The sequence below is a fragment of the Aotus nancymaae genome, unplaced genomic scaffold, assembly GCF_030222135.1.
Source record: "Aotus nancymaae isolate 86718 unplaced genomic scaffold, 86718_ANA_hifiasm-v0.15.2.pri h1tg000072l, whole genome shotgun sequence".
Classification (NCBI taxonomy): Eukaryota; Metazoa; Chordata; class Mammalia; order Primates; family Aotidae; genus Aotus; species Aotus nancymaae.
The window spans coordinates 14,614,388-14,637,988 of NW_026988487.1; the positions used below are offsets into that span (position 1 = coordinate 14,614,388).

Below are 23,601 nucleotides of genomic sequence, written 5' to 3' on the forward strand. Positions count from 1 at the left end.
CTCTCGCTAGGCTCAGGGGCCGAGAACGTCCTGCCAGCCAGTTCTCTTTGCCGGCACCTTGCTCCTGTGGCAACAGCTTCTCCAGAGCAGCTGAACTCCCTTACTAAAGGTCTGGCATAGGCCCAGAGAGAGGCAGCTGGAGTGGGGACAGCCCTGCAGCTTCTCCGTCTGCCTGCAGGCTCTAGCTCCCTGAACTGACTTGGTGGCTTGGTGGCAGGATGGGTGGGCCTGTGGCCCTCGGCTGCCATGCATCCTGAGCCCCTCCCTACCAGAGCTCCATCAGATTTGTTTTTGTGGAAAGCTCCACGAGCACTTAACTTTCTTCACACTGTGGCTTGCACAGATCAGGTGCTCACTCCACATTTTGTGAGTAGGTGAGCGAGTGAACGAGGGTGAATGAATGGGGGCGGGATCCTCTGGCCTGTGCCTGGGGCTGGCTGTGGGGATGGTGGTGGCCCCAATGCACCTCACCCCTCCCTTGGCCAAGCCCTCCTGTACCTGCTCCAGCATCTGGATGGTCCCTGCCTGCTCATCCAGCTCCTCTTCCTGATCCTTAACCTTGGCCTCCAGGTCCCGGAGCTGTTTCTTGACCTTGGCCAGAGAGGCTTCATCCTTGGACTCTTGGGAAGAAATGTCCTGGAGCTCTGCCTCTAGGGAGACAACCTTCTGGGTGAACCCTGCAATGTCCATGTCTTTTTCCTGGAGCAAAAGAGATGAGGCTGGTGCAGGGCTGGCCCCAGGTTGTGAGGGGGACAGGGCACAGATGGTGGGCGATCCTACCCACCTCCAGTTGCTGCTTCAGGCTAAAAGCCTCAGCGAGGAGCATGTCCTTTTCCCGCTGCAGCTTCTCTCGCTGCAGCTTCTCCCGCTGGGCCTCCTCGTGCGCCTGCGAGAGCTCACTGTCAAACCTGTGAGGGAGTGTGGGGTCTCCATCAGACGGAGGAAGAGCCGGGGTCCCCCGCACAGAGACTGTCAGGAGGTCATGCCATGGACAAGACCCAAGCAGGGGTTGGGGAACCCATGCAGCCCTAACGTGGGGCCAGTAGTGAGGTAGGGGGGACATCTAGAGGTGGCAGGTCAGGCCACTGACGCACTATTGAGCAACCGGGTTTGGGATGGGGAGCACTCAATCAGGTAAGCCCTTCACCAAGTAGGCCTAGGAGAGACCCATAGACTGCTTCTAGGCAGGGGAACAGGCGCCCTCAGGAGTTAAAGCTCTACATTCTCCATTTCAACACATCAAAGAATGAGGGACCGGTGTGAGGGCTGGGTGGGAAGAAGGCAGAGATGAGCACCCTGCTTCCACTAACTCACTTTCCACAATTCAGTTTGGCAACTGTAAGGGCAGCAACTGGCTCCTTGCCCCTGCCTCTGGGCACCAACCTTTGGCCAGGACCCCACACCCCAGCAGTGCTGGCAGGATACCACCAGGAAACCCCACACTGGGTTCAGAGCTGGCATTCCCACTGTGCCCAGCTGGCTACATGCCTCAATGGGCACACAGGAGGGCCTCTTTCTTCACTCCTCCACTTCCCAGCCTTCCATTTCCCACTAAATATGGAGCAAATTGCTGAAATTCCTCTTAACATCTTCCCTGAATAGCTAATTAGGTTCCTGTGGAAATTGAACAGCTCCCCTTACCCCAACCCCACATCAAAAAAAAGTAAGAAAACTCCGGGCAGCCGAAACCTAATAAGTTGCCCAGTGGGGAGCATGGCAGCACAGTAACTAGGCTGAACTGGCATTACCATCGGGTGCTCAAAACGAGGGAAGTAGTGGTCATGGTATTGGGTGGGAGGAATGGAAAACCTTCCTATTTCCCCAGCTGGGGAGATGTTGGGGGTTCAGGAGGCCAGGGGTAACCCAGGGTCACTGGAAAGGCTCTGTTCTGCCATCCTCACTCCCAGGGTCCTGGGTGTGAGGATGCCCCTTCACAAAGGCAACCAGTGCCTCTGCTGAGAAGCCCTTCCCCTGCAGAGGAGAAACGGGCACTGTTCCCGCTCCCTGGGGCACCCTGCTATTCCTAGGGTGTGTGGGTTCCTCAGTGCTGCTAATAAAGGCGTCCCATCCTCATTCCCAGCCCAGGAAATTAATTTAGATTGGATTTTCTCCTGTGAGGGCCACCCCCCTCCTTTGTGTCATTACCATAATGAGATGGAAGTGGCACGGTAGTTTAACAACATTAGTCAGGAGAGTGTGTTTGTATAGCTAAGGCAAGTGAGGGAGAGGCAGAGCTGGGGGCCAGGGGCAGGGACGCAGCGGTTCCTGCATGGGTCCTGCTTGATGCCCTTACTGGCACGGGGTGACAGGCACACAGTGCGGGGAGCACCTCCAAGAGCTGAGGCCTGGGCAGGCCTTCAGTGGGGACACAGCCTGAGTCTACCCTGGAGGTCAAGAGGGGGCCCCTTCACGTTCCAGGATGAATGACCAAGCAGGCAAGACCCCTGGACAAATTCAGGTCCTTCCTTTTTTCCTCTCTGGAGGGCAAGGAGGCTGTCCTGACTTTGGTTGCTCCAGAAGGTTCTCTGGGCCCAGGGCAGGGGCCCACCCACCTCCTCTGCTTCTTCTCCAGCTCGTGGTTGCGGACCTGCTGGCCCTCCAGGTGCAGCTTGGTGTCCTGCAGCTCAGCCGTCAGCCGCTGGCACTTCTTCTTGAGCTGCTGCAGAGCCCGCTGGCTCTCCTCACTATCTGCCTGCAGGTCCCCGAGCTAGGGACCAAGATGGGGTGCACAGTCAGTGGCCACGGAGAGGCCCAGAGGCATTGGTGGAGAAGGCGAGGAGGGAGGTGGGTGAGTGAGGGGAAGACCCAGGGGTGCAGGAGGAAGTTGGGTCTCTCAGGGAACTGAAGAAGCTCTAATGATAGCTTGCTCCTGATTGCTGCTGCACTGAGAAGCTAACATGCCAGCCTCTCTGATCCATCCCAGGCCAGGCCTGCCTGCCCCCAGCATTCACTGGACCAACACAAGGCACCAGTCCCCTCCTGGCACTCCCAGGTACAGGCCTCGGCTCCTCCCCAGCCTCACCCGCCGCTCCAGCTGCCTTTTGTTCTGCTGCTCCACCTCCAGCTTGTCCTCAAACTCCTGCTGGAGCCGCTTCTTGGTGAAGTCTATCTCCCGCACAGCCCGCTCGTACTTCAGCCGCCACTCACCACCTGTGGGGTTGAGGCAGACAAGGGAGGATGGAGGTGCTGAGAGTCCTCATAAGGGGCAGAGGGGAAGGAGGATGGAGCGGGGGGCGGGCAGCAGAAAGAGTCAGCTGAGGCTCAGAACGCTGTCTGCAATGATGGCTTCCTCCCAAGGCAGACGGAGCCACTAGCCAGGAGAAGACCAGAGCGGGAGATATGGCTGCATGTGCTGTCCCCTTGCCAGGGACTGCTGGGACCACGGCCCTCAGTCTTTGTCATGACCATGGCTGTTTCAGCTCTACGTAACAATCCCCTGCATTTACTGGCACCTCTGCCTTCTCATCTATTTCTTTCACTTTAGTCTTATAACAGCCCCATGGAGGGGAGACAGGCCTGGACAAGGGGCATGACTATCCAGGGGTGGGCATCAGGGCTCGCATCACAAGCCATGGCTAATCTCCTTGGGCCTCGGGCCCACCTGCATCATCATCATCCACTTCCCCGTTGATCTCTGCTGCCCGGATGAGACGGGCCTCCATCACCTCCATTTCCATCACCTCCATCTGCTTCTTCAGTGCATCGTACTGGGTCTGGAAAAGATGGGGTTATGGGGTGTGCCGTTCCGCCCCCTCATACCCACTCCCAGAACCACAAAGACCATGGTCACATGCTTACCCAGGACAGACAGGGATGCTGGGCTAGGGGTGAAGATGCCAAGTGTCTTTGGGGGGAGCTGATGGGCACTAGGGTGTGACAGTCACCAGCCTGCCGTCCTCACCTGGGCCCTGCTCTCACCTGCAGCTCCTTCATCTCCTTCTCAGCCCGGAGCCTCTCCGCCGTCTCCGTGTCCAGCAGCTGGGAGGCGGACTCTCCTGTGTTACGCTCATCCGTCAGCTCCGATGTCAGCTCTGAGATCTGGGGTTGGGGAGTCACCACCAGTTGAAGTGCCTGCCTCACTCAGCCAGAACACCCGAGGGACCTGCAGGGGCCGGGTCTCCCTGAGGCCATGGCCAGTCTGTGTGGTGCCAGGAGTCACTCACCCGGGTCTCCAGCCGGTCGCTGTTGAGCCGCAGCTCATTCCGCTCCTTCTCCACTTTCTCGAGCTTGCTCCGCAGCTGCTGAATCTCCTCCTAGGGTGAACCGAAGAGGGCAAAGTGAGCCAAAGGCACTGCAAGGGGCTGGGGCCCTGGGTCTGCACCCCTGTAGTGAACAAAGCTTGGGCCAGGACATCATGGGGGAGGCATGTACCCAACAGCAGAGCCACGGCCTCCCAGGGATCCTGTCCCTAGACCCTTCCCAATAAGCTGGGGATGTCCAAGATTTGATCATAAGAGGCTGCCCAGCCAGCACCCCAGAGGGATGCTGGGGTTCAGCCAGCACCCCAGAGGGACATCTTCTGTTTGATGGGCACAGTTCAAGGATGCCAGCTCTCTGGACTAAATGAAGAAGCACTTAGAAGCCCAAGATAAACTGGCACGGCTCTTCCCTCCCAGGCTGTCACATACGTCTTTGTTCCGGATCTGCTCCTCTGACAGCTGTACTTCGATGAGGGGCCTCACTGTGGTAAAGAGCTTCCACCAGGGCCAATCCTTCACCCCTTTGTTCTTCTTGATGTTCTTCTGTACACAGCGAATGGCCAGGTCCTGGATCTGCAGGTGAGATGGGGGTAGCACACAGTGGAGCTCTCAGTCACCCTAGCCAAGCTCGGCCCAGAATCCTCCCCGCCACCAGCATCGGCCCCCAGGGCTGCTCCTCTGGCCCCCTGACCTCGAGTCAGATACTTTCCATGCTCCCCCTTGCCCCAGGCTCCCTCCTTCCCTCAGAGGGTGGGCAGCGCAGACCCCAACCCTGAGAGCACTGCACTGGGCACTAGCCACTCCACCGCCATTAGGAATCATTTCATCTGCTTTATTTGCTGCCTGATTATTTCCAGCACCCTGGCCTAGCTGTGCTATAAAACCTAATCTTGCTGAAACACAAGAGGCGGCAGTGCTGGCTGTTTTATGGACTTGCTAATAAGAAAAGGAGTCGCTGACACAGCTCCTTAATCTTCATGGAGCAGCCTATGATCCAGAGCCCACCTTTGCCTCGGCCCTGCTTCCCCCTACCCTTCAACAAAGCCCTCCAACCAGGCCCTGTCACTGGGCACACCAGCACACTTGCTGGTACCAGGGAGCTGCCTGTTTCCCACCCTGGCCCAGGGCATGGTGCCCTGGGAGATTCCTGCCTCTTCTCCCCCTTATAGTCTCTACCCCAGGAACTTGGCTGTGCCCATCTAGGCTGGGAGGGGGAGAGGATGTCCCTAGAGCAGCACCTTTCTCTTCTTGAAGTGCTGGCGGGCCAGGTAGCCCCTGCAGGCGGCTTGGAACAGGGTTAGGTTCCTGCTGGTTTGTTCGTCCCGCTGCTCCTCTAGCCGTGCCAAGGTGCCCGCCCGGAAGAAAACCTGTGGAAAAGCAGGCTAGGTGAAGGCAGGAGATGGGGCCAGCCCAGCAGAGGAAAGGGAGGGAAGGCGGGGAGCTGGAGAAACAAGCAGGTCAGGGAGTGCAGCCCTTGGCTTGGGAAGAGCCTCAAACTCCAATTGTCCAAGAGGAGGGGAGGAACAGGAAGAGGCCCTGGGAAGGTTGAGGGAGAAGGGACTGGGGAGGTTTTGGCAGGCAAGGAGTAAGATGGGAAATTTAACTTCAAAGAGAGAAAAGGCGAGGGAAGGTAAAGGGAAGATACCTGGGGCAAGGAAGGAAATGGAGCAGTCACTGGTCAAACAGGGAGGGAGCGTCCTGCCACATCTGTGAGGGCTTCGTTACCCAGGACTGCCAGCAACCCTGTCAGTGCCCCTGTGCCCCCAGCCCACCGCAGGGCCCAACCTGGGCTCCAGCCCCCTCTGACTCCTGACTGCTGGGATCAGGTGAAGTGGATGCTGGCGGATGTCTGAGTGAGAAGCAGCACTGAGTAGCAGCGTGCAGAGGAAGAGCGGGGAGAGCAGGAAGCGGGGTGTGGGAGGCTCCTGCCTTCTCCTCCCGCTCCCTGCTAGTCTCATTTCAGACGGTTTCCTCTTTCATGTGCCACCCCCCTCAACACACACCCAGGTTTCACCTTTTCATGAAGAAGCCAGTGAGGTGGGCGGGGGTTGGCCCAGCCGAAGGACCTGTCATACAGGTTTGGGGGCTGGAGGGCAGGCGTGTGCGGAACCAGCTGGGCGCCCCCACACCAGGCCTTTCCTTACACTCTGTGCTGCCCTGAGATAGGGCTTGGTAAAATTTGCCACACACCACAAAGAGGAGTGTATGTGAAACTGGAAGGGTTAGGTGAAAAAATGACTCTGTAATGAGAGTGGGCACAGACACCTATGTATATGCCTACCTCCATCTGGCACAGAACACAGAAAGTTTCTTTTTGTAGGGAAAAGAGAAGATGTGAACATGATGGGAAACACAGGTTACATAAATGCACTCAGAGCGAATAGGCACAGTATCCCAAGGCCCTCTTCAGCAAAGATCCAAAGAGAAGGCTTAAACTTTTTGCTGAGAAAGCTCTGCCTCTGGCAACTCCATAAAAACCTGGTCCCCTGAGGCTGGCCTTGGAAAAGGTCAGCTCAGTCCTTTGTGACACTTCCCTAAATCCCACCATCGAACATGAGGTCTCCCGTGGGTCTTAGTTTCTACCTGAGCCTCAATTTATTTTCTTTTCTTTAAATTTTTTTTGAACAGTCTTCCTCTGTTACCCAGGCTGGAGTAAAGTGGTGTGATCGTGGCTTACTGCAGCCTCGACCTCCCAGGCTTAAGCCATCCTCCCCAGTAGCTGGGATTACAGGTGTGCACCACCATGCCCAGCTAAGTTTTGTATTTTTTTGTAGAGATGGGCTCTCCCTATGTTGCCCAGGGTGGTCTTGGACTTTGGGCATCACGTGATCCTCCTGCCTCAGCCTCCCAAAGTGCTGAGATTACAGGTGTGAGCTGTCATGCCTGGCTGTTCTTTCTCTCTTTCTTTTTTTGGAGACAGTCTCGCTCTGTTGCCAGGCTGGAGTGCAGTGGTGCAATCTCTGCTCATTGTAACCTTTGCCTCCCAGGTGTGAATGATTCTCATGCCTCTGCCTCCTGAGTAGCTGGGGACTACAGGCACCCATCACCGTGCCCAGCTAATTTTTTGTATTTCAGTGGAGACGGGGTTTTACCATGTTGCCCATGGTGGTCTCAAACTCCTGAACTCAGGCAATCCGCCCACCTTGGCCTCTCAAAGTGCTAGGACTGTAGGTGGGAGCCACCACACCTGGCCCCCAGCTGCTTAATTTCATATAATGTGCAAGCCCGGAATCCCACTGGGGGTAAGGAATATCCAGGTTCCATGGTGGGACAGCAAACACGCTTGGTTAGGACCCATAGCCACCTGCCCAGAGCAGAACTGAGGTGCCGGAGTTGCGGGTGGAGAATGGCCCAGAGACACAGTGAGAAGAGAAAGAAGAGAAAGAATGGTCTAGAGGCCAAAGCAGCAAACTTCAAATCTCTCTTGAACATTTGTGGGGTTACGGGTCCTTTTGGGTATGGGGTGAAAGCTCAGGGCCATCTCTTCCCCAAAATATACATTCATACAAATTTTATAATGTCAGGAGGCTCTGATTCCCCCAAAGTCCTTATTGAAACTCTCAGGGTCCCATGACTCGGATGAAGACCCTGTTCTCGCTGAAGCAATGTGACACACGTGGAATCCTTGCTCAAGAGACAGTGCTAACCAGAGCCTAGATGACCTGAGCTTTCTTTCCCAAACTAGATGTGAGCAGGTGCCCAATGTTGTCCCAGCTCTGCCCTGGAGTGACACTGGGCCCTGGGGCCTGCCTGCCTCAGCTGGGCACCTGGCATGGCTAGGATGACAGAAGGTCTGAGATAGCAGCTGGGAAGAGAATCAGCCTGCACAGGCCCTTTTCTGCCTGAGACAGGCCTGGGAACCCAGGCATAGGCTGGAGGAGGTGCCATCCCCAATGGCAGCCAGCAGCAGCTCAGCCTGCTTGAGAGGCAGGAACCTGGAGGGAAAGACCAGTGTGAGCGGACCCTGGGACAGACCCTGCGGCTGGAGCAAACCCCGGACTGCAGATGGCTTAAAGCAGCAAGGGGAGGGGAACAGACAGAGAGAAAAGGGCTGAGCCAGACACAGAGATAGACAAAGCAGTGACACAAACCAGAAAATGACACAGAAAGAGGATGGGACACAAAGATACAGAGAACGAGGAGAGAAACAGAAAAACACAGAACCAGAAACCAAGCAATAGAGACCAGCAGGGACTGCTGGGGCCAAAGGGAAAGCCAGGGACAGCAGAAGCAAAGACCGGAAGATGCAGACACAGAGATGGGAGTGAATGACAGGGAGGGTGGGAGGAGCCAGGAAAGCGACTCAACAGGCAGGGCCAAGAGGAGGACCAAGGACACAGGACAAGTGAGACTCAAACCTCTGCAAGTACCTCCTTCCCCTGCACACACCCCATGGGGCCCTGCGACTCAGGGTTCCTTCCCCTCTCTACCAGCAGACGACGGGTCCAGAACCCCCACTGGCCTCCCTTCCACCCTGGCCCTGGGGCACATATGCAGATGCCGCCTGTCCAGGGTTCCCAGGCTCGAAAGAGAGGAGCGTACAGGGCTCCCTGCCCGTGGGAGGAATACTCAGCTGACCCTTTGGTGAGGAGTGACGTGGCAGACTGGCACCCAGGGGTGGGTGTGCCTGCCTTTTACGCATGGCGTTCCATTCAGATGAGGAATTCGGCCTGTAGGCAGGTGGTGGTGGCATAGCCTTACCATGTCCTGCTTACTCTCTGGAACCCAGCAGCCCCAGACAACTCTCCACAGGGGCTCTACCCACGGCCTTCCAGCCTCTTCCAGCCCACATCCTCTGGGTCCAGCCCTCCTGACTCCCCACACCAGGATCTGAGCCAAGTTCAGGGCCACCTTCCACCCACTCTCTCCTGACATCACAGAGGCATTCCTGGGACTGAACAAGCCAGTCATCCAGAAGGAAGGAAAGCCAGGTTGCTGCATCTGAAACCTCTAGCTCCCTGGCCCCTGGCCCCAAAGGGGGCAGCCCCTGAGTGGCAGGGCCGGGTGGAGCTGGTGGCAAGACTCAGAGGGACACCAGGAGACTGGTGATGTCTGGCTGAGCAGGGAGAACAGGAGGAGCGGGCCAGCACCTGACAGGAGGCGCTGGAGGAGGCCCGACTGCCCTCCTGCGGGGCAACTCACCCGGCTCAGGCCCATGCAGCAGCTGCTCTTCTCCAGATCCAAGCACTCCAGCAGTTCCTCCACTGCCTGTGGAGAAAGGCCTCTGTCAGCCCGCCTGGGCCACCCCTCGCCATGCAGGGCTTCCTCCAGGCCCTCAGCCCTTCCCCTCCCTCCTCCTAGACAATCTATTCTTCATGCACTTGGGTGGGCTTCCTCAGTGTCAGGCCCTGTGTTGGACTCTGGGGACACAGAGATGACTACAAGAGGAATGAACCGTCTTGCTGGGGAGCAAGACCAGTGAACTAGTGCAGTACCCAGAGGAGGTGGCACCTACATCAGACCAAGGCACGTGCAAGGCACCTCAGATGGGTCTTGCTTGTGTGAGAAATTTCAATGCAAGTGAGAATTAGCTGGACAAAGTAGAGGAGAGGGCATTTCGGGGAGAGGAATCAACGTACGCAAAGGCCTAGGAGCACAAGACAGCAAAACACACTGAGGAAACTCCAAGTCACTCATCGGAACTGGGATGGGGGGTGGGTAGTTAAGGTGCAACTAGAGAGGGGCAGGAGCTGAAGCACGTGGAGCCCTGTGTGCTTTGGGGGCCTCTGGAGGGTCATCTCAGGGTTGGGCACGACCAGGTTTGCACTGGTAGAGATCTCACTGGCAAATGGGTAGATGGATGGAGACCCACCCCACTTAGGCCATAATCCACAGGAAGGGAGGCTAAAGCCCGGCCAAGGGGAAGAGAGGAGGAGAGCCTGCAGCAGGTGTTAAGGAGACAGAGCCTTGCCGGATACGGGGGGAAGGTACGTAAGGAGAGATCTAGAGCTATACTGAGATTTCCGATTTATGTAACTAAGCAGATAATGGTGCCATTCCCTAAAGTAGGGAATATAAGAGAAAGAGGCAGCTTGGGAGGAGGGAGAATGGGTTTGGTTTGAACAAGCTGAGTCTGAGATGCCATAAGGCACAGGGGTAGAGAAGTCTAGAAGGCAGCCAGATAGAAATGCATGTCTGGAGCTCAGGAGAGAGGCCTGGGCTAGAGGTATTGATTTGGGAGTCATCAATATATATGCGGTAATTGAAATGATGAGTGTGAATGAAGTTGCCCAGGAAGAGGGTGCAGAATAGAAAATACAGATGGAAAAGCAGAGTTCTGAGAAAGAGACATCTTTACTTCAGGGGCAAGTGGAAAAAGAGGAGCTCAGAGGGAGTGAGAACAGAGTCAAGGGGGAAACCAGGAGTGGCAGCAGAGAATGTCTCAGAAAGAATGGAGCCCCAGGCTGCTAAGAATTCAAGTAACAAAGGGATAGAAAAGTGCTCATTGGCTCTGGCAATATGGAAGGTGTGGGGGATGAGAAGACAGGTGCCAGGGCCTCAGGGAGGGGGACCAGGCAGCCATGGGCAGTGGGGGCAGCAGGAGGAAAGCCCAGAGTAGGCGGGAGGCAGAGCACAGTCCAGGGGGACGATGACACAGGTGACAGAGGCTCCCTCCAGAGAGCAAGGCCTGCAGGGTTTGTGGGGAGCTTCTCCATGGAAGGAAAAGGGCCAGGAGAGGAGACACCAGAGGAAATAGAGATAGAAGCGAGCTGACACTGATGGAACAGGTCTCTGGGCGGACCCAAGGAAATGGACTCCAAGGCACAGGAGCAAGGGACTGGACGAAAGGAGGACCCTCTCCCACCAAGACAGAAGGGGTGCGGGAAGATGCAGTCCAAGGGAGGTTTGCAGGAGGCGGAAGAAGCAGCTGGAGCCTGATGTCCTGAGATCTGGATGCTGGGCATCTGCTGGAAGGTGAGCCGGGAAGGTGGGGTGGGGAGGATTTGAGGAGAAAGATGGAGAATGGAACAGCAAATAGGAAGCCTGCAGTCACGGCCAGATAAGGAAGGGACATCTAGAAGACTTGCTGGTCCCCCTGAGGGCCCACCAAAGGCTGAAGACCATGAACCTGTAGGAAGTCAAGTCCACAAAGTTGTCTAATTTTTTCTCACCACCCTTGGGAGCCCAGAGCCAGGAGTGCAGACACCCAAAGGCTGGCACTTCAGGGTGGAAGTTTGGCAGGCCAGGAGCTATGGGAGGCTCAGGAGGGCTGAGGACGATGGAGGCTGAGTGACTGGAGAGCGAACCATGGAAAAGGGGAGAACGACAGAGAAATGGAGTGCAATCCAGAAATGAGAGGTCCTGATGGAGCCAGAGAGCGGGTGTCCTGAGGGGAAGAGGGGAGTGGGACCAGAAGGCAGGAGGCTGTGATCAGAGAAAACCATGCTGGAATTTCAGATTTTAGAGGTGAGGCATTTCCAGGACTAATAAGGTGCTGGTGTAGCCACAGGTGAGAGGCTGGAATGGAGGCTGAGGGCCCATGAGAAGGGGGCGTGGGATGGGCATCTACATCCACACAAGGTTGCTCAGGTCACCGGCAGGCCAGAGGATGGAAGGAGGGGCTTCCGGGCCCCCTCCATGAATGCAGGTCTTTAAGTCGGGGGTGAGGGGGTGGGGGGGCACACACAGAGACAGCCTGGGAACTCTGTGGGCTTTCTGTCCCATTCTGCAGCATCCCCTCCTTTTAGGGAAGCCATCCTAAGGTCTGAGGTGCTTTCAGAGTCAGGCTGGGTGCCTGAGGCCTGAGCACAGTGAGGGAGGGGCTCCTCTGCTCCTGGAGCCCTGTGACTATCTGAGGGGCTGCCTCTAGGGTTCAGGGTGATGGCCCAAACTGGCAGGGACACCCCTTCCACAGCCACGCATTCACCAACCAGGGCCGGCAAAGGGCCTGGCAGCCTGTGTTCACCCTGGTACCACAGAGGTCTCGCCATATCCACCTTCCTTCTAGGAGGAATGCTCACCCAGCCCTGGACGGCTTTCCCTGGCATGGGGGCCCAGATGCCGTTCATGGGGTTCCCAAATCACTAATTCTCATCTGTCCCCAGTGGGCCCAGGCCTTGCTTGCTTCTGGATGACTGTCTAGCTCACCAGTGAGCAGACACCCCCAGTTCAGGCTTCCAAGGAGGGGTGGCTCTTCTCCAGCTCCTAGGGTCCAGGCCCCAGGCCACAGCTGAGTGCTTCCAAAACTGGGAGCCCCTGAGCAGGGCCAGACGGGGTCTCTAGGGAAGGGAGGGCAGGAGTCTGGAAAGGGCAGCTACTTGAGGGGCCTGGGCAGAGGGAGCGGGATCTGGGGACCCGAACCTACCCGCCTTTCATCCACCACGATGTAGTTACGCCCGTGTTTCTTGGTCAGGTGCGGGGCCAGGATGTCAAAGCGGCGGCGGAACTCGGAAAACACCATGTGGTCAGGGTAACCTAGAGAGAGTGGCCCAGAGCCGGGCCTGTCAACGCTGCCTGCTCCCAGCACACCCCAGTAGCCACTGGTGCCTAGGAAGCCAGTGGAGAGTCACCGAAGGGGAAGAAACTGCAGGGGGTGGGAAGCCTGTGGTCGAGGCAGGCCTGGAAAGGAGAGCTGAGAAGGGGGAGGCAGGGAAGGAGGAAGAGGAGGCCAGGAGGAATCAGGCCTGCTCCACAGGGGACAGGAAAGCTTGAAAAAGGAACAGTCTCCTTCAGAGGGAAGCAAGCTCCTAGTCAGTGAGGTGTGCAAATAGCAGGTTGTGGGGCAGCTGACCGGCTGCGAGGAAGCATCCCCAAGATGCTCTCTAGCCCTCCAAATCTATGCCTCAGTGATAACCCAGACAGAATGACATCTTATGGTCTTAAAAAAAAAATAATAGGCCAGGTATGGTGGCTCATGCCTGTAATCCCAGCACTTTGGGAGGTCAAGACAGGCGGATCACGAGGTCAGGAGTTCAAGTCCAGCCTGGCCAATATGGTGAAACCCCATCTCCACTAAAAATACAAAATTAGGCTGTGTGCGGTGGCTCACACCTGTAATCCCAGCACTTTTGGAGGCCGAGGCAGGTGAATCATGAGGCCAGTAGGTCGAGACCAGTCTGGCCAATATGGTGAAACCCATCTCTACTAAAACAAAAATTAGCCGGGCATGGTGGTGTGCACCTGTAGTCCCAACTACTCAGGAGGCCAAGGCAGAAGAATTGCTTGAACCCAGGAGACAGAGGTTGCAGTGAGCCGAGATCGTGCCACTGGACTCCATCCTGGGCAACAGAGCAAGACTCCGTCTCAAAAAAAAAAAGCCAAACAAAAATTAGCCAGGCGTGGTGTCGCGCACCTATAACCCCAGCTACTTGGGAGGCTAAGGCAGGAGAATCATTTGAAACCAGGAGGCAGAGGTAGCAGTGAGCTGAGATGGCACCACTGCACTCCAGCCTGGACAAAAAAAGCAAGAGTCTAGTCTCAAAAAAAAAAGATACCAGGCCAGGTGCGGTGGCTCACGCCTGTAATCCCAGCACTTTGGGAGGCCAAGGTGGGAGAATCACTTCAGTCCAGGAATTCAAGACCAGCCTGGCCAGGATGGTGAAACTTGGTCTCTACTAAAAATACAAAAAAATTAGCTGGGTATGGTGGTGCATACCTGTAGTCTCAGCTACTTGGGAGACTGAGGCAGAAGAATTGCTTGAACCCAAGAGGCGGAGGTGGCAGTGAGCCAAGATCGTGCCACTGCACTCCAACCTGCGAGACAGAGCAAGACTCCGTCTCAAAAAAATAAATAAATAAATAAATAAAAGGCACCACAGAGTAACTGAGAGGAAACATGACTGGGCTAGGCCCTGGCCTTGCCTCTTAGGATCATGTGACCTTGGGCCAGTCACTCAATCTCTCTGAGCCTCAGTTTCTTCACCTTTAAATGGTGCCCTAGCACTCCATGCTAGTCATGGAGAGTAAATGAGAAACCAGGTAAAAAGCACAGTGTGACTCACTTGCTGGGCATTTAATAAACTCTCCTTTCCTTTCCTCCATCCACTGAAGCAGGACATCAGAAAAGCTGCCCTCCCTGCCTGCACCCTGACCTTGAGTCCTAGGCCAGGTGACCAAAAAGACTTGTAGATTCTCTTTCCCTGAAGAGTGTCTGGGCTTCAGGTCAGGGGCAGTGTGAGGAGGCTTTTGGCGTGGAGCAAGGTCAGAGCAGTGGCTAGCAGGAGGTGACCAAGTCACCTCAATCTTACCAGAGCCCAGGGTGGAGGGCCACGAACACTACTCCCACAGAATCACATAATTTCAAACTGGAAAGGGATCTTGAACCAGATCCGACTCATCTTTCAGACCCAGAAATGGAGCGACTGGCTTGCTCAAGGTCAAAAAGGCTGCCGCTGGGGGCAGAACTGGCTTCCAAACCTGGGCTCCCGACAGCCAGCCAGGGGCTCGCTCCACAGCAGAGCTGGGCTAGCTGGCTCTGGGAAACCCTCCAGCTGGGAGGTGAGGCTGATGCATGTGCCTGATAATTGAAACAGGAGGCAGGGGCTGCTGAGGGGCCAAGACAAAGTGAGCTATTGATTGTATCTGAATTGCAATTAAATTGATGGGCCAGGATAGCAGGTCCGGACGCCTGGCATCTTAATTAATCATCAGTGCTATCGTCGGTGGCTGGGGGCCGGGTGAGGGAAGGGGGGCCTGCTGCTGCCGGCCTCATCGATCTGCTTGTTTGAGTAAAGCACATTGATTTTGGTTCAGAGCGGTAACAATCTGGTTTTGAAATAATAAACACCAACTCCATATCAAGACGTGGGGACAGATCGATGATTTATTTAGAGCAGGACAGGGAGCCCATTTCCTGGCTTGGGCTGCTAAGGAAAAGTGACGGTGCCCATGGGAATATCTGAAGAGGACCTGGCTGTGGGGGGGGGCGGTGGGACCCCACCTGTTTTTCTAGCGAAGGAGAAAAACAGCAGAAACCCAGCAACTCATAACTTGTCAGGCAAAAAATAAAAACAAACAAAAAATACCCTACTTGAGAGACATGAGACATGACTCTACAGCCAGCCTGCCTAGCCAAATCCTGCTCTGCCACTCAGGAGCTGTGTGACCTTGGGCAAGCTAGTTAACCTCTCTGAGCCTCAGTCTCCTCATCTGGAATGATAGCAGCATCTGCCTCATGAGGTTGTTGTGAGGATTAAATGAGTGAATGTGTGGGAAGAGCTTCGAATGGTGAGTGTGCGGTAAATGGTCTAAGGACGCTAAGTAACCACTATTACTATCACCCTCTCTGTCTCCTCCTCTAGATGGGTCCATAAAAAGAGTCTGTCTGACCTTTCTTGGGAATTTTAAGTACTTCAGAAAGATTTAGCACCTCATTTCTCACTGGGCAGATGGCTCCGAAAGGGCACCAGGTTTGCTGCTGTGGGCAAAGTTGAGCTGTTCAAACTGGGGACATGGGGAGATAGGAGGCTTTGGACAAATGACAAGGAGTGGGGTGGAGCAGGGGTGGGGGGTGAAAAGAACTGAATATGGAAGGGACAGGAGGCAGGGACTCTGTAGGATGGAAAGAAATGGAGAAAGGAAGGGGCTGTGGGCTGGGAGAGACAAGGAGAGATCAGAGCAGAAAGGAGTGTGAGGAAAGAGACAAGGGCCAGCCCTGAGGCAGGAGCAGCCCCACCGCGGCCCACGGGTCCCGGGCGGGAGGCTGCGCAGGGCAGGCCAGCTCTGGAAAAGAGAGCCAGGAGTTGAGAGGGAAGGAGGCCCCACCTTGGCGGTACATGCGCATGGCATCGAGCAGGCGGGAGCCGCGGAGCTGGGTGCGGAGCAGGGGCACATCCAGCTGCAGGAGGCCAGCCTCGCAGTGGTCTCCCGAGGGCAGGTCCAGCTCACTGCTGCTGCTGACTCGGCGGGAGGAGGCAGAACGGGGCTCTCCGGCCCAGCCCTCAGCCACGGGCAGGAAGCAATGGACGAAATGCAGCTTTGACTTCTTGATGGTGTCAATGAGGGCGTCCTGCCAAGGGGAAGGGACCGCCCTCAGTGGGCTCTGATGGCCCGTGCCCAGGAGAGCAGGGACTGGTGCTAGCATCTCCACTGCTCACAGGGTAGCAGGGGTCCCAGCACCAGCCAGGACATGCTAAGCCTGGACAACTCTGCCCTCACCAGGCCTGGGTGGCCACTCACAGGTGGCAGCACTGAAAAGAAGACCCCACCAGCAGCCATTGAGTCACAGCGGGATGCTGAGTGGGCAACAGATGGCCTTAGTGTGCTCGGAGTCCCCAGGCCTGCCTGCCAGGGGTAAGGAAGAGTCCCCAGGCCTGCCTGCCAGGGGTAAGGAAGAGTCACCAGGCCTGCCTGCCAGGGGTAAGGAAGAGTCCCCAGGCCTGTCTGCTGGGGCCTGGGCTGGCACTTACCACCTGCAGCTTAATCTGGATGCACAGTGACTTCTTTTTGACAGCCGCCATGCCCGTGGTAAAGGTCTTCCGCATGCTGGTGGCCCGGCGCAGTGCCAGCTGTGAGCCACCCTCCAGGCCTGCAATGGAGCCTGAGAGCACCGTGGCACTGCCTGCGCGGCCCAGAAACAGGTTGCTGATGATTTTTCTGCCAGAGGTGGGAGGACAAGGGAGGAAAAGGAGTCACCTCAATGGAGCAGGAGAGACTACTCCTCCCACGAGGCCCCAGGGCACCAAACAGTCCCATTCAGCCACATCCAGGGGCCTGGCTACCTGACTATATGTCCCACACCCTACAGAGAAACAAACTGGAGAAATTTTCAAACAGTAAGGAGAGAGAGCAGGAGGTGGGCAGAAGCCAAGGGGTGGACAGGAATCAGGCAGAGTGACCTACTCATCTATTTCTCCCTCAGCAGGGAGGGCAGAGGTGTGGAAGGGCTTCCAATGTGACGGGAGGGGTTAGGGTTCAACATCTTCTAACATATGATATAATTTTACGTTTCCTGTTTCTTATCTGTCTCTCCCACTAGAATGTAAATTCCACAGGGGCAGGGAGTTCAGTTTTGTTCACTATTATCTGCCAAGCGCCTGTTGCAGGGTGGATGCCCACTAAACCATCTTCTGAGTAAGTGAGCTGACAGGGCCTGTGGGGCAGGGGGTTTCAAAGGCTGCTCCTGCCTTCTTTGACCGTGGGGTGTTCTTTAAATTTAAACCATGGCTCTTCCACCATGTCTGCCTCCCCGCTCTACTCCAGGAGCCCTCTCCAGTTCCTCAAGGCCAAGTGCCCTGGGCCATTGCCTCTGAGGAATAAAGGCATCTACTTTGCTAGTGAGGGGGCCTCTGAGACAACTCCAGGAGGAGGGACCCCCAAAACCACAACAGTCCTGGGGACAGGACGGGGCGGACAGAGTGGCGGTCTTACTTCTGGGAGTCCTGCAGGAGCCGGGGGGCATTCTGGGTGGCTGGGTTCTGCTTGGTGTAGTTCAGCCAGCCAGTCACGTTGTATTCTACCCAGTTGGTGCCATGGCTGTGGCCCAGGAGAAAATGGTGTGGCTTGCTGCTGCGCAGAAGGGGGCTTTGGCCTGGGGGTAAGAGAAGCAAGATTCAGGTTGTCGGGCAGGGCCCAGGCACAAAGTGGGCCCCAGGGAGTGCCACCTGGCTCCACCTGTGTGTAAGAGGAAGCAGAGGAGCTACCCTCTAGGGATGCCACCTACCTTTTCTGTCACCTTCCTGGGGGCCATAATAGGAGAAAAGGCGCTCCAGGAGGGCATCCTCGCTGGCCCCTGGCACCAGGGCCTCCTCTTCCAATAGCCAGAGCAGGCCCCTCGCCTCGTCTGTGCGGGCCAGAGAGCGGACCTACAGAGAAGGAGCAATCCCTCCTTGTCATATGGAGCTGTGGGAAAGGGACCAGGGTCCCTGGGCCCAAACACACCCTACAGAATGCTACACACATGCACCCATGCACGCACGCACACGCCGCAGCTCCTGCTGCTCACTGCTGACACCTTGTGGAGGAGGCGGGCGGCCCAGGGAAAGGGGAGCCTAGAAATGGAGCGGAGGGAAGCCCACAGCAAAAGAGGACACTTATCGCTCTGGTCCAAAGTCACCAAAGACTGCAGCCTTCCTGCTGGCCCAAGCCTGTGCCCCGAGGCCCTCCTCCACCCTTGTCCCCTCAGAGGTCACAAGGGGCTTGGGTGAGTCCTGTACCGCTCTCACTCCTTGGCAGTGGGATAAAGTCTGGAAGGCCCTGAGCACAAGGTTTGGCCCTGTGGAAGCTGTTAGTGAGTGATGGCTGTGGGCTTAATCCTGGTCCCTGAGAGGAGAGAACCCAGAGAGGGCTCAGATGGCTGCCGGGATCACTGTAGGGTATAAATTCAAGGGCCAAAAGCATAAGACAGGTGACTTAATGGACGTGGCAGCCAAACCTGGTGGAAGCTGGGACGAGCTAGAGAGCAGGTGTCCCTGTCTAAAGAGAACCACCACCACTGAGCTGCAGCCAACTGCTGTCCTGGAAGAACACTGGCCTAGCACTGATAAACTCTCTGGTTCTTCAAGAGAAGGTAGAAATACACAAAATTCTGATTTCTAATATCCCATGAAGGCCAAACAAACTAGGCCTGTGGCCACATCTGGCCTGAAGGTGCCTTTTCTATGGAGTTCCCACATCTTCCTTGGGCAGGAAGGATGGAACCTTCCCTACACCCTATTCTGGCCTGGCCTTTAGGGACCAGAGGAAAAAAGAAGCGAGAAAAAGAGCCACTTTTCGTCTCTTTGACCCCAGCTGCCTGCATCTCCTCCCCGCAGATGCCCAAGGGAGTTGGCGTGATTACCAGAAGGAAGCAGAACATGGCCAAAGGGCAGGGCAACTCTGGCAGCAGGCGCTGAGTAGCGGGAACAAGCAATGAAGCCATCAGATGGGGAGACAGGCTTGGCACCAAGGCCCCTTCCCAGGGGTGCAGCCGCCCCACGTCAGGGCACAGTAGTCAGAGGAGACCACAGGAGACAAAGGGGGGCCGAGCTCTTCCCACACGCTGCCTGACCCCTGCTGCTCGTGAGTCTCACATGCTGATGTGCCCCCTCTCCCAGGAACCACAACGGCTCTGAGTGAGGCCGCTACAGGAGCTCAGGTGTCAGGAAAAGAAAATCCACTTCCCTGGGGAGACGCAGTGCTTGGGCACTTTAAACATCTGTCCCCGGGGGATACTCACTCTCTCCCAGGCCCCACCACGAATGCAAGCCAAACAGGGCCTTATGGCAGAGAAGAGGGAGGGAGAGGCAGGAATGGAAGCAGAGGAGGGAGATCGGCAGCCTCGCAAAATGCCGGTTCTCCAACAGGGCACGTTATGCAATTCCCCAATGGAGGACGAGCGCTAAATGCCAAGTGCTCGCAAGGCCAGCCAGTCCACCGAGTGCCAAGGTGCCCAAGACACTAGCACGAAGGGTGACAAAGCCTGCCCCCAGGGTTGAGGGGCAAGGGTTCAAATCCATGACAGTCCCCCAGAGGGAGTTGTACAGCTTAGCACTGTGTCCGCTGGGAGTGGGAGGCTGGCTCCTGGCCCTGCTCTGTTAGGTTGCACCAGTCCTCTTCTTGGAGACAATGGGAGGGCATGACTTTGTCCTTGGGGTCTGTGCCCTCACCACCTGGGACTGGTCACCAGGGCTCCTGACAGATGCACTGGTGGCTCAGCCAGTCACCAGCTGGGGCCTGAGCCTCAGATGCTAAGAAATGAGATATGCTTTCCTGCCCGGCTGGGACACCCATGGGCTGTGGCTCCCCAGGGCACCAGGGCAGAAGAAAATGCCACCTTCCTGGCCAGACTGCCTGAGTGCTGAGAGGCAGAGCCCCAGCTCCACAGAGTAGTTGGTGTCTGGGCATGACTGCTGGACCCTCCCTCAGCCCACAGTGGCACCCCCAGCAGCAGCTCAGATGGGGAGAGGGGTGAGTAAGGAGAGGAAAGGCTGCCCAGACCCTCTCTGGAGCTCCTACCAGGGACTGATGGGAGGCCTGGTCCACGGCAGCCACAGAGTCATCCGTGGGGGGCTCCAAGTCGTCAAACGCCAGCTCAATGTTCTCCTGGGAAGGAAGGCCGAGCAACCGAGCATGAGGGTCACGTCGGGGGCACAGCCTTATGAGTGGCTGGGGGGTCCTGAGGCCAGCAAGGCCAACCTCCTTCTGTGCTGCAGGTGCTCCCGCCATCATCCCAAATGAAACTGCTCCCAGGACAACTCACTGTATTTTTTATACAGCTGAAATTCTCAGAACCTCTTTTTAACCTAAGCCAGAGTCACATTCTCCTGTTACTCACATCAGTTGATTAAGCAACACAGAGTAAGCCCACTCTCAATTTCACACAATCATCCTTGAACACTTGAAGACAAATGCCATTTTCCTTCTGAATCTTCTTTCATCCCAAATAAATATACTGACAATTCACTCAACTCACTTTCAGATGAGGCAGGAGTTCCAGTTCTCATCCCATCCAGGACACTCTTTTACAGAAGGCACTAAGCCATCACCCGGCATCCTCACAGATCAGGGAAGGGAGACGGGAAGGCCAGGCCCAGACACACTTGGAACGGGAACCACACAGTGGCAATCACCAGGCCGGGGAGGTGCCTCAAAAGAGGGCAAGGGCAGCCTCCTGAGGGCCCTCAATGCACCCGCAGCATCTTAGAGAGTAAACTCTCCACAAAGTAAGAACATAGCCAAAGCCAGAGGCCAGGGAAAAGGTGGCAATGAATGACTCCTGCTCTGGAGAGCACAGGAGGACAGAAACAGAGAGTAAGGAGTGGGGAGGGGGTGCCTTCTGCATCCACAGATGCCCTTCTGGGGGTGCCAAGGCCAGAAGCTGAGGCTGGGTGGGGCCCAGGGGGCCCAGGTCCGAGAGCTACCTCCTTGTATCTTTCCAGCTCCTGCACGAAGGTGCGCTCATGGAAGAGCCTCTGCAGCCGGTCCTGGGCGTAGTTGTGGCACAGCTCCTCAAAGGAGGCTCCGCGAGCTGACCCACCCTGCTCAGGGTTCTGGAAGCCCGGGGTGTCCACAATCATCATGGAGCAGAGCGAGTGCTGGCTGGACTTGAGAGCCCTGGACAGGGACAGCCTGGGTCAGAGCCCTGCTGGTTGGTCCCTGGCACCAGGCAGCCCTGCCCTACCCAAGCCTGACCTCCACCCCTGCCCAGGTCCCCAGGAACCTGGTTGGGAGGGAGTGCCGGCCTTGCTCATGGCCCCCATGAGACAGTGAGCCCCTGCTGGAGGAGGCTAGCTCCGCCTCAGCCAACCAGACACAAAGGCATCAACTCCACCTCTGCCAAAGCAGGAAACGCCCTGGGTCCCGCCTGGCACTCACCTGTTTACCAGGGAGACGAGAAGGGTGAAGAGCTCGCTGTAGAGGCCAGCCGCCATCCCCTCGAGGCACTCCAGCGCACTCAGTTTCGGGCCTGTGGGGCAGGGGGAGCAGCGCTATCTCCTGCTCCCCAGGGTTCCCCACCTGGGTAAGCCCCTGAACTGCCCAGGGCCCAGTCAGCAGGGGACATGGGGCGGGGCCTCTGCCACTGACAGAGCATCTGTTCACTTCAGCAGTCCCCTCTAGCCCCAGGGATGGCAGCAAGCCCCGATGAGTCCTCCTGCTCACAATCACCAGCCAAGGGGCAAAGAGTACCTGTCCCATTTCCCAGGCTGCTCTCCTCGGGGCCCTGGCGGAAGGAGGTGGAGCGCTGCAGAGTGCCAGCCTTGTGTTGGTGCTTGAAGATGGCTGAGGACAGCTCCTCCAGGCTGCAGCCCAGCAGGTACGCCGCCTTCTGGGCCCACTCATGGCGGGCAAACTGCTTGCGCCCAGCTGTAGGGTAGAAAAAGGGATCTCGCATCCTGGGTGTTTTTCCTTAGGCCAGCTGATCACCTGATGACCAGCTGATGACTGCATCTTCTGGAGGCAAAAATCGGCCCAGATGACACCTGATGGGCTTCAGGCAGAACAGGGGCAGCTAGCAGTGGCCAGCAGCGTTCCGTGGGGATAAAGAGAATGAGCAGGCCCTAAAGAGGCGGTAACTCCACATGCTACCACCAGAGGGCAACAGGCCAGCTGCAAAAATCCCTTTTCAGAGGGCTCAGCTCCAGGGGTGCCCAACTAGGGGAAGGGCAGAGTCAGAGGACAAACCAGCCACCTGGGATGGGCACAAGAAACCTATGTGCCTGGGAGGGATTTATCTTGAGAGAGGACTCCTCATTCCCTAGGTGCATTAGAACCCTCCCTCTTACCCCCTGGCATCTGCCCATGGAGACCACAAACACCCTCTAATAGCCCAACAGTGGGGAGGCAAAAAAGCCGCAGGGGAAAGGGAACAGCCTGCACAGACATATGCGCCTCAGCCAACATGTGTCTAATCACGCCAATTAGGGAAAGCTAACAAGAAACAAGGTTTTACCTTCAGTAGCTTCTGTAAGGCAAAGGACCAGCATGCAGCATGCAAAGAAAAACAGTGTGTTAGCAAACAGTCATCAATGGAGCTTGCTGTCTCGGAGGGTCCATGGGGCGGGGGGTTGTGAGGATGAGCAGGCAAGAAAACACAACCACAGTCAGACTTGGGACACACGCACACACACACACACAGTCTCCAGGGAGTATGCTTGTGGGTGTAATCACACTGACACACAAAGAAAGAGACCTGTAAAGACATTTGTGCACAACCCCCCCCGCCCCCCAAAAAAACACCGGAAGCTCTGAGGCGCTAACAGACTTTGCTCCACAAGGTCCCTGTGCTGACACCCGGAGCTCTCTGTCTGCAGTTGGGGCTGGGTAGGTTAGAGGAAAGCCAGGCTTGTCATCGCTTCAGAGTGAAGCCACTTCCCTCAAGACGCAGCCATGTGCCCGCCTGCCTGCCCATCCTCCACAGTCTTGAGACAACTTCTCTAACACAGAGCCTGGCTCCTCCTGGGCAGGGATGCCACCTCCTGGGGTCACACAGAGCCTCAAGGCCAGGCACCCGTTCCACCAGGCACCCACCACCCGCCAGGGCTTTCTCACTCCAGCTGAGCAGCCTGGGGCCCTTCACATCCCAGAGGGGTACAAAGCCAAAGCCCAAGGTGCTGTTCAGTGCCAGCATCCCCTTTCTCTAAACTGGAGGAAAAAGGGGTGAAGAGGATCGCCATCCTCCAATGTAAGTCATCTTGGAGGATGGAGCAGAGTTCTTCCAAGCAAGGCCAAGTTCCCAAGCGCAAGTGCCTTAGCTGCAGTCCATTTGTTACTGCGGTGCCTGCTGCCATCTAGTGGCAGCCACCCTGACATGCAAGAGGAAGAGACGCAGCTGCCCAACCAGTGGAGAGAAGGGAAGAGGACTGGGGAAAACTGGTCTCGGGAGGCCCCAGGAAGCAAGCCCACCCTACCCCACCCCATGGAGGGCATCCTGAGAGGTTCCAGAATCCAGATCAAAAACAGGCAGGAGAACCAGCTACTCCTGGGACTCCAAGACACCCCACAGTCTGCAGGCTCCCCTTCCACTTTCAACCCCGGGGCTTCTCCC

General features: G+C 56.6%; 1 protein-coding gene across 5 annotated transcripts in view; it reads right to left on the reverse strand.

Moving 5' to 3' along the window:
- MYO18A (myosin XVIIIA) overlaps positions 1–23,601 on the reverse strand; it is a 103,397-nt gene that overhangs the window by 20,201 nt on the left and 59,595 nt on the right. For all 5 annotated transcript variants that reach the window (XM_064367648.1, XM_012449317.3, XM_064367649.1 and 2 more), the window contains 20 exons: positions 22,507–22,518; positions 21,744–21,920; positions 21,432–21,522; positions 20,978–21,170; positions 20,073–20,159; positions 17,800–17,941; positions 17,508–17,667; positions 16,547–16,733; positions 15,903–16,146; positions 12,505–12,614; positions 9,342–9,407; positions 5,438–5,566; positions 4,629–4,772; positions 4,164–4,253; positions 3,919–4,038; positions 3,602–3,713; positions 3,023–3,150; positions 2,553–2,707; positions 785–908; positions 499–699 (listed from right to left, as the gene is read on the reverse strand). In XM_064367648.1, coding sequence (XP_064223718.1) covers positions 499–699; positions 785–908; positions 2,553–2,707; positions 3,023–3,150; positions 3,602–3,713; positions 3,919–4,038; positions 4,164–4,253; positions 4,629–4,772; positions 5,438–5,566; positions 9,342–9,407; positions 12,505–12,614; positions 15,903–16,146; positions 16,547–16,733; positions 17,508–17,667; positions 17,800–17,941; positions 20,073–20,159; positions 20,978–21,170; positions 21,432–21,522; positions 21,744–21,920; positions 22,507–22,518 — 2,672 coding nt within the window. The remainder of the gene's footprint in view (positions 1–498; positions 700–784; positions 909–2,552; positions 2,708–3,022; positions 3,151–3,601; positions 3,714–3,918; positions 4,039–4,163; positions 4,254–4,628; positions 4,773–5,437; positions 5,567–9,341; positions 9,408–12,504; positions 12,615–15,902; positions 16,147–16,546; positions 16,734–17,507; positions 17,668–17,799; positions 17,942–20,072; positions 20,160–20,977; positions 21,171–21,431; positions 21,523–21,743; positions 21,921–22,506; positions 22,519–23,601) is intronic.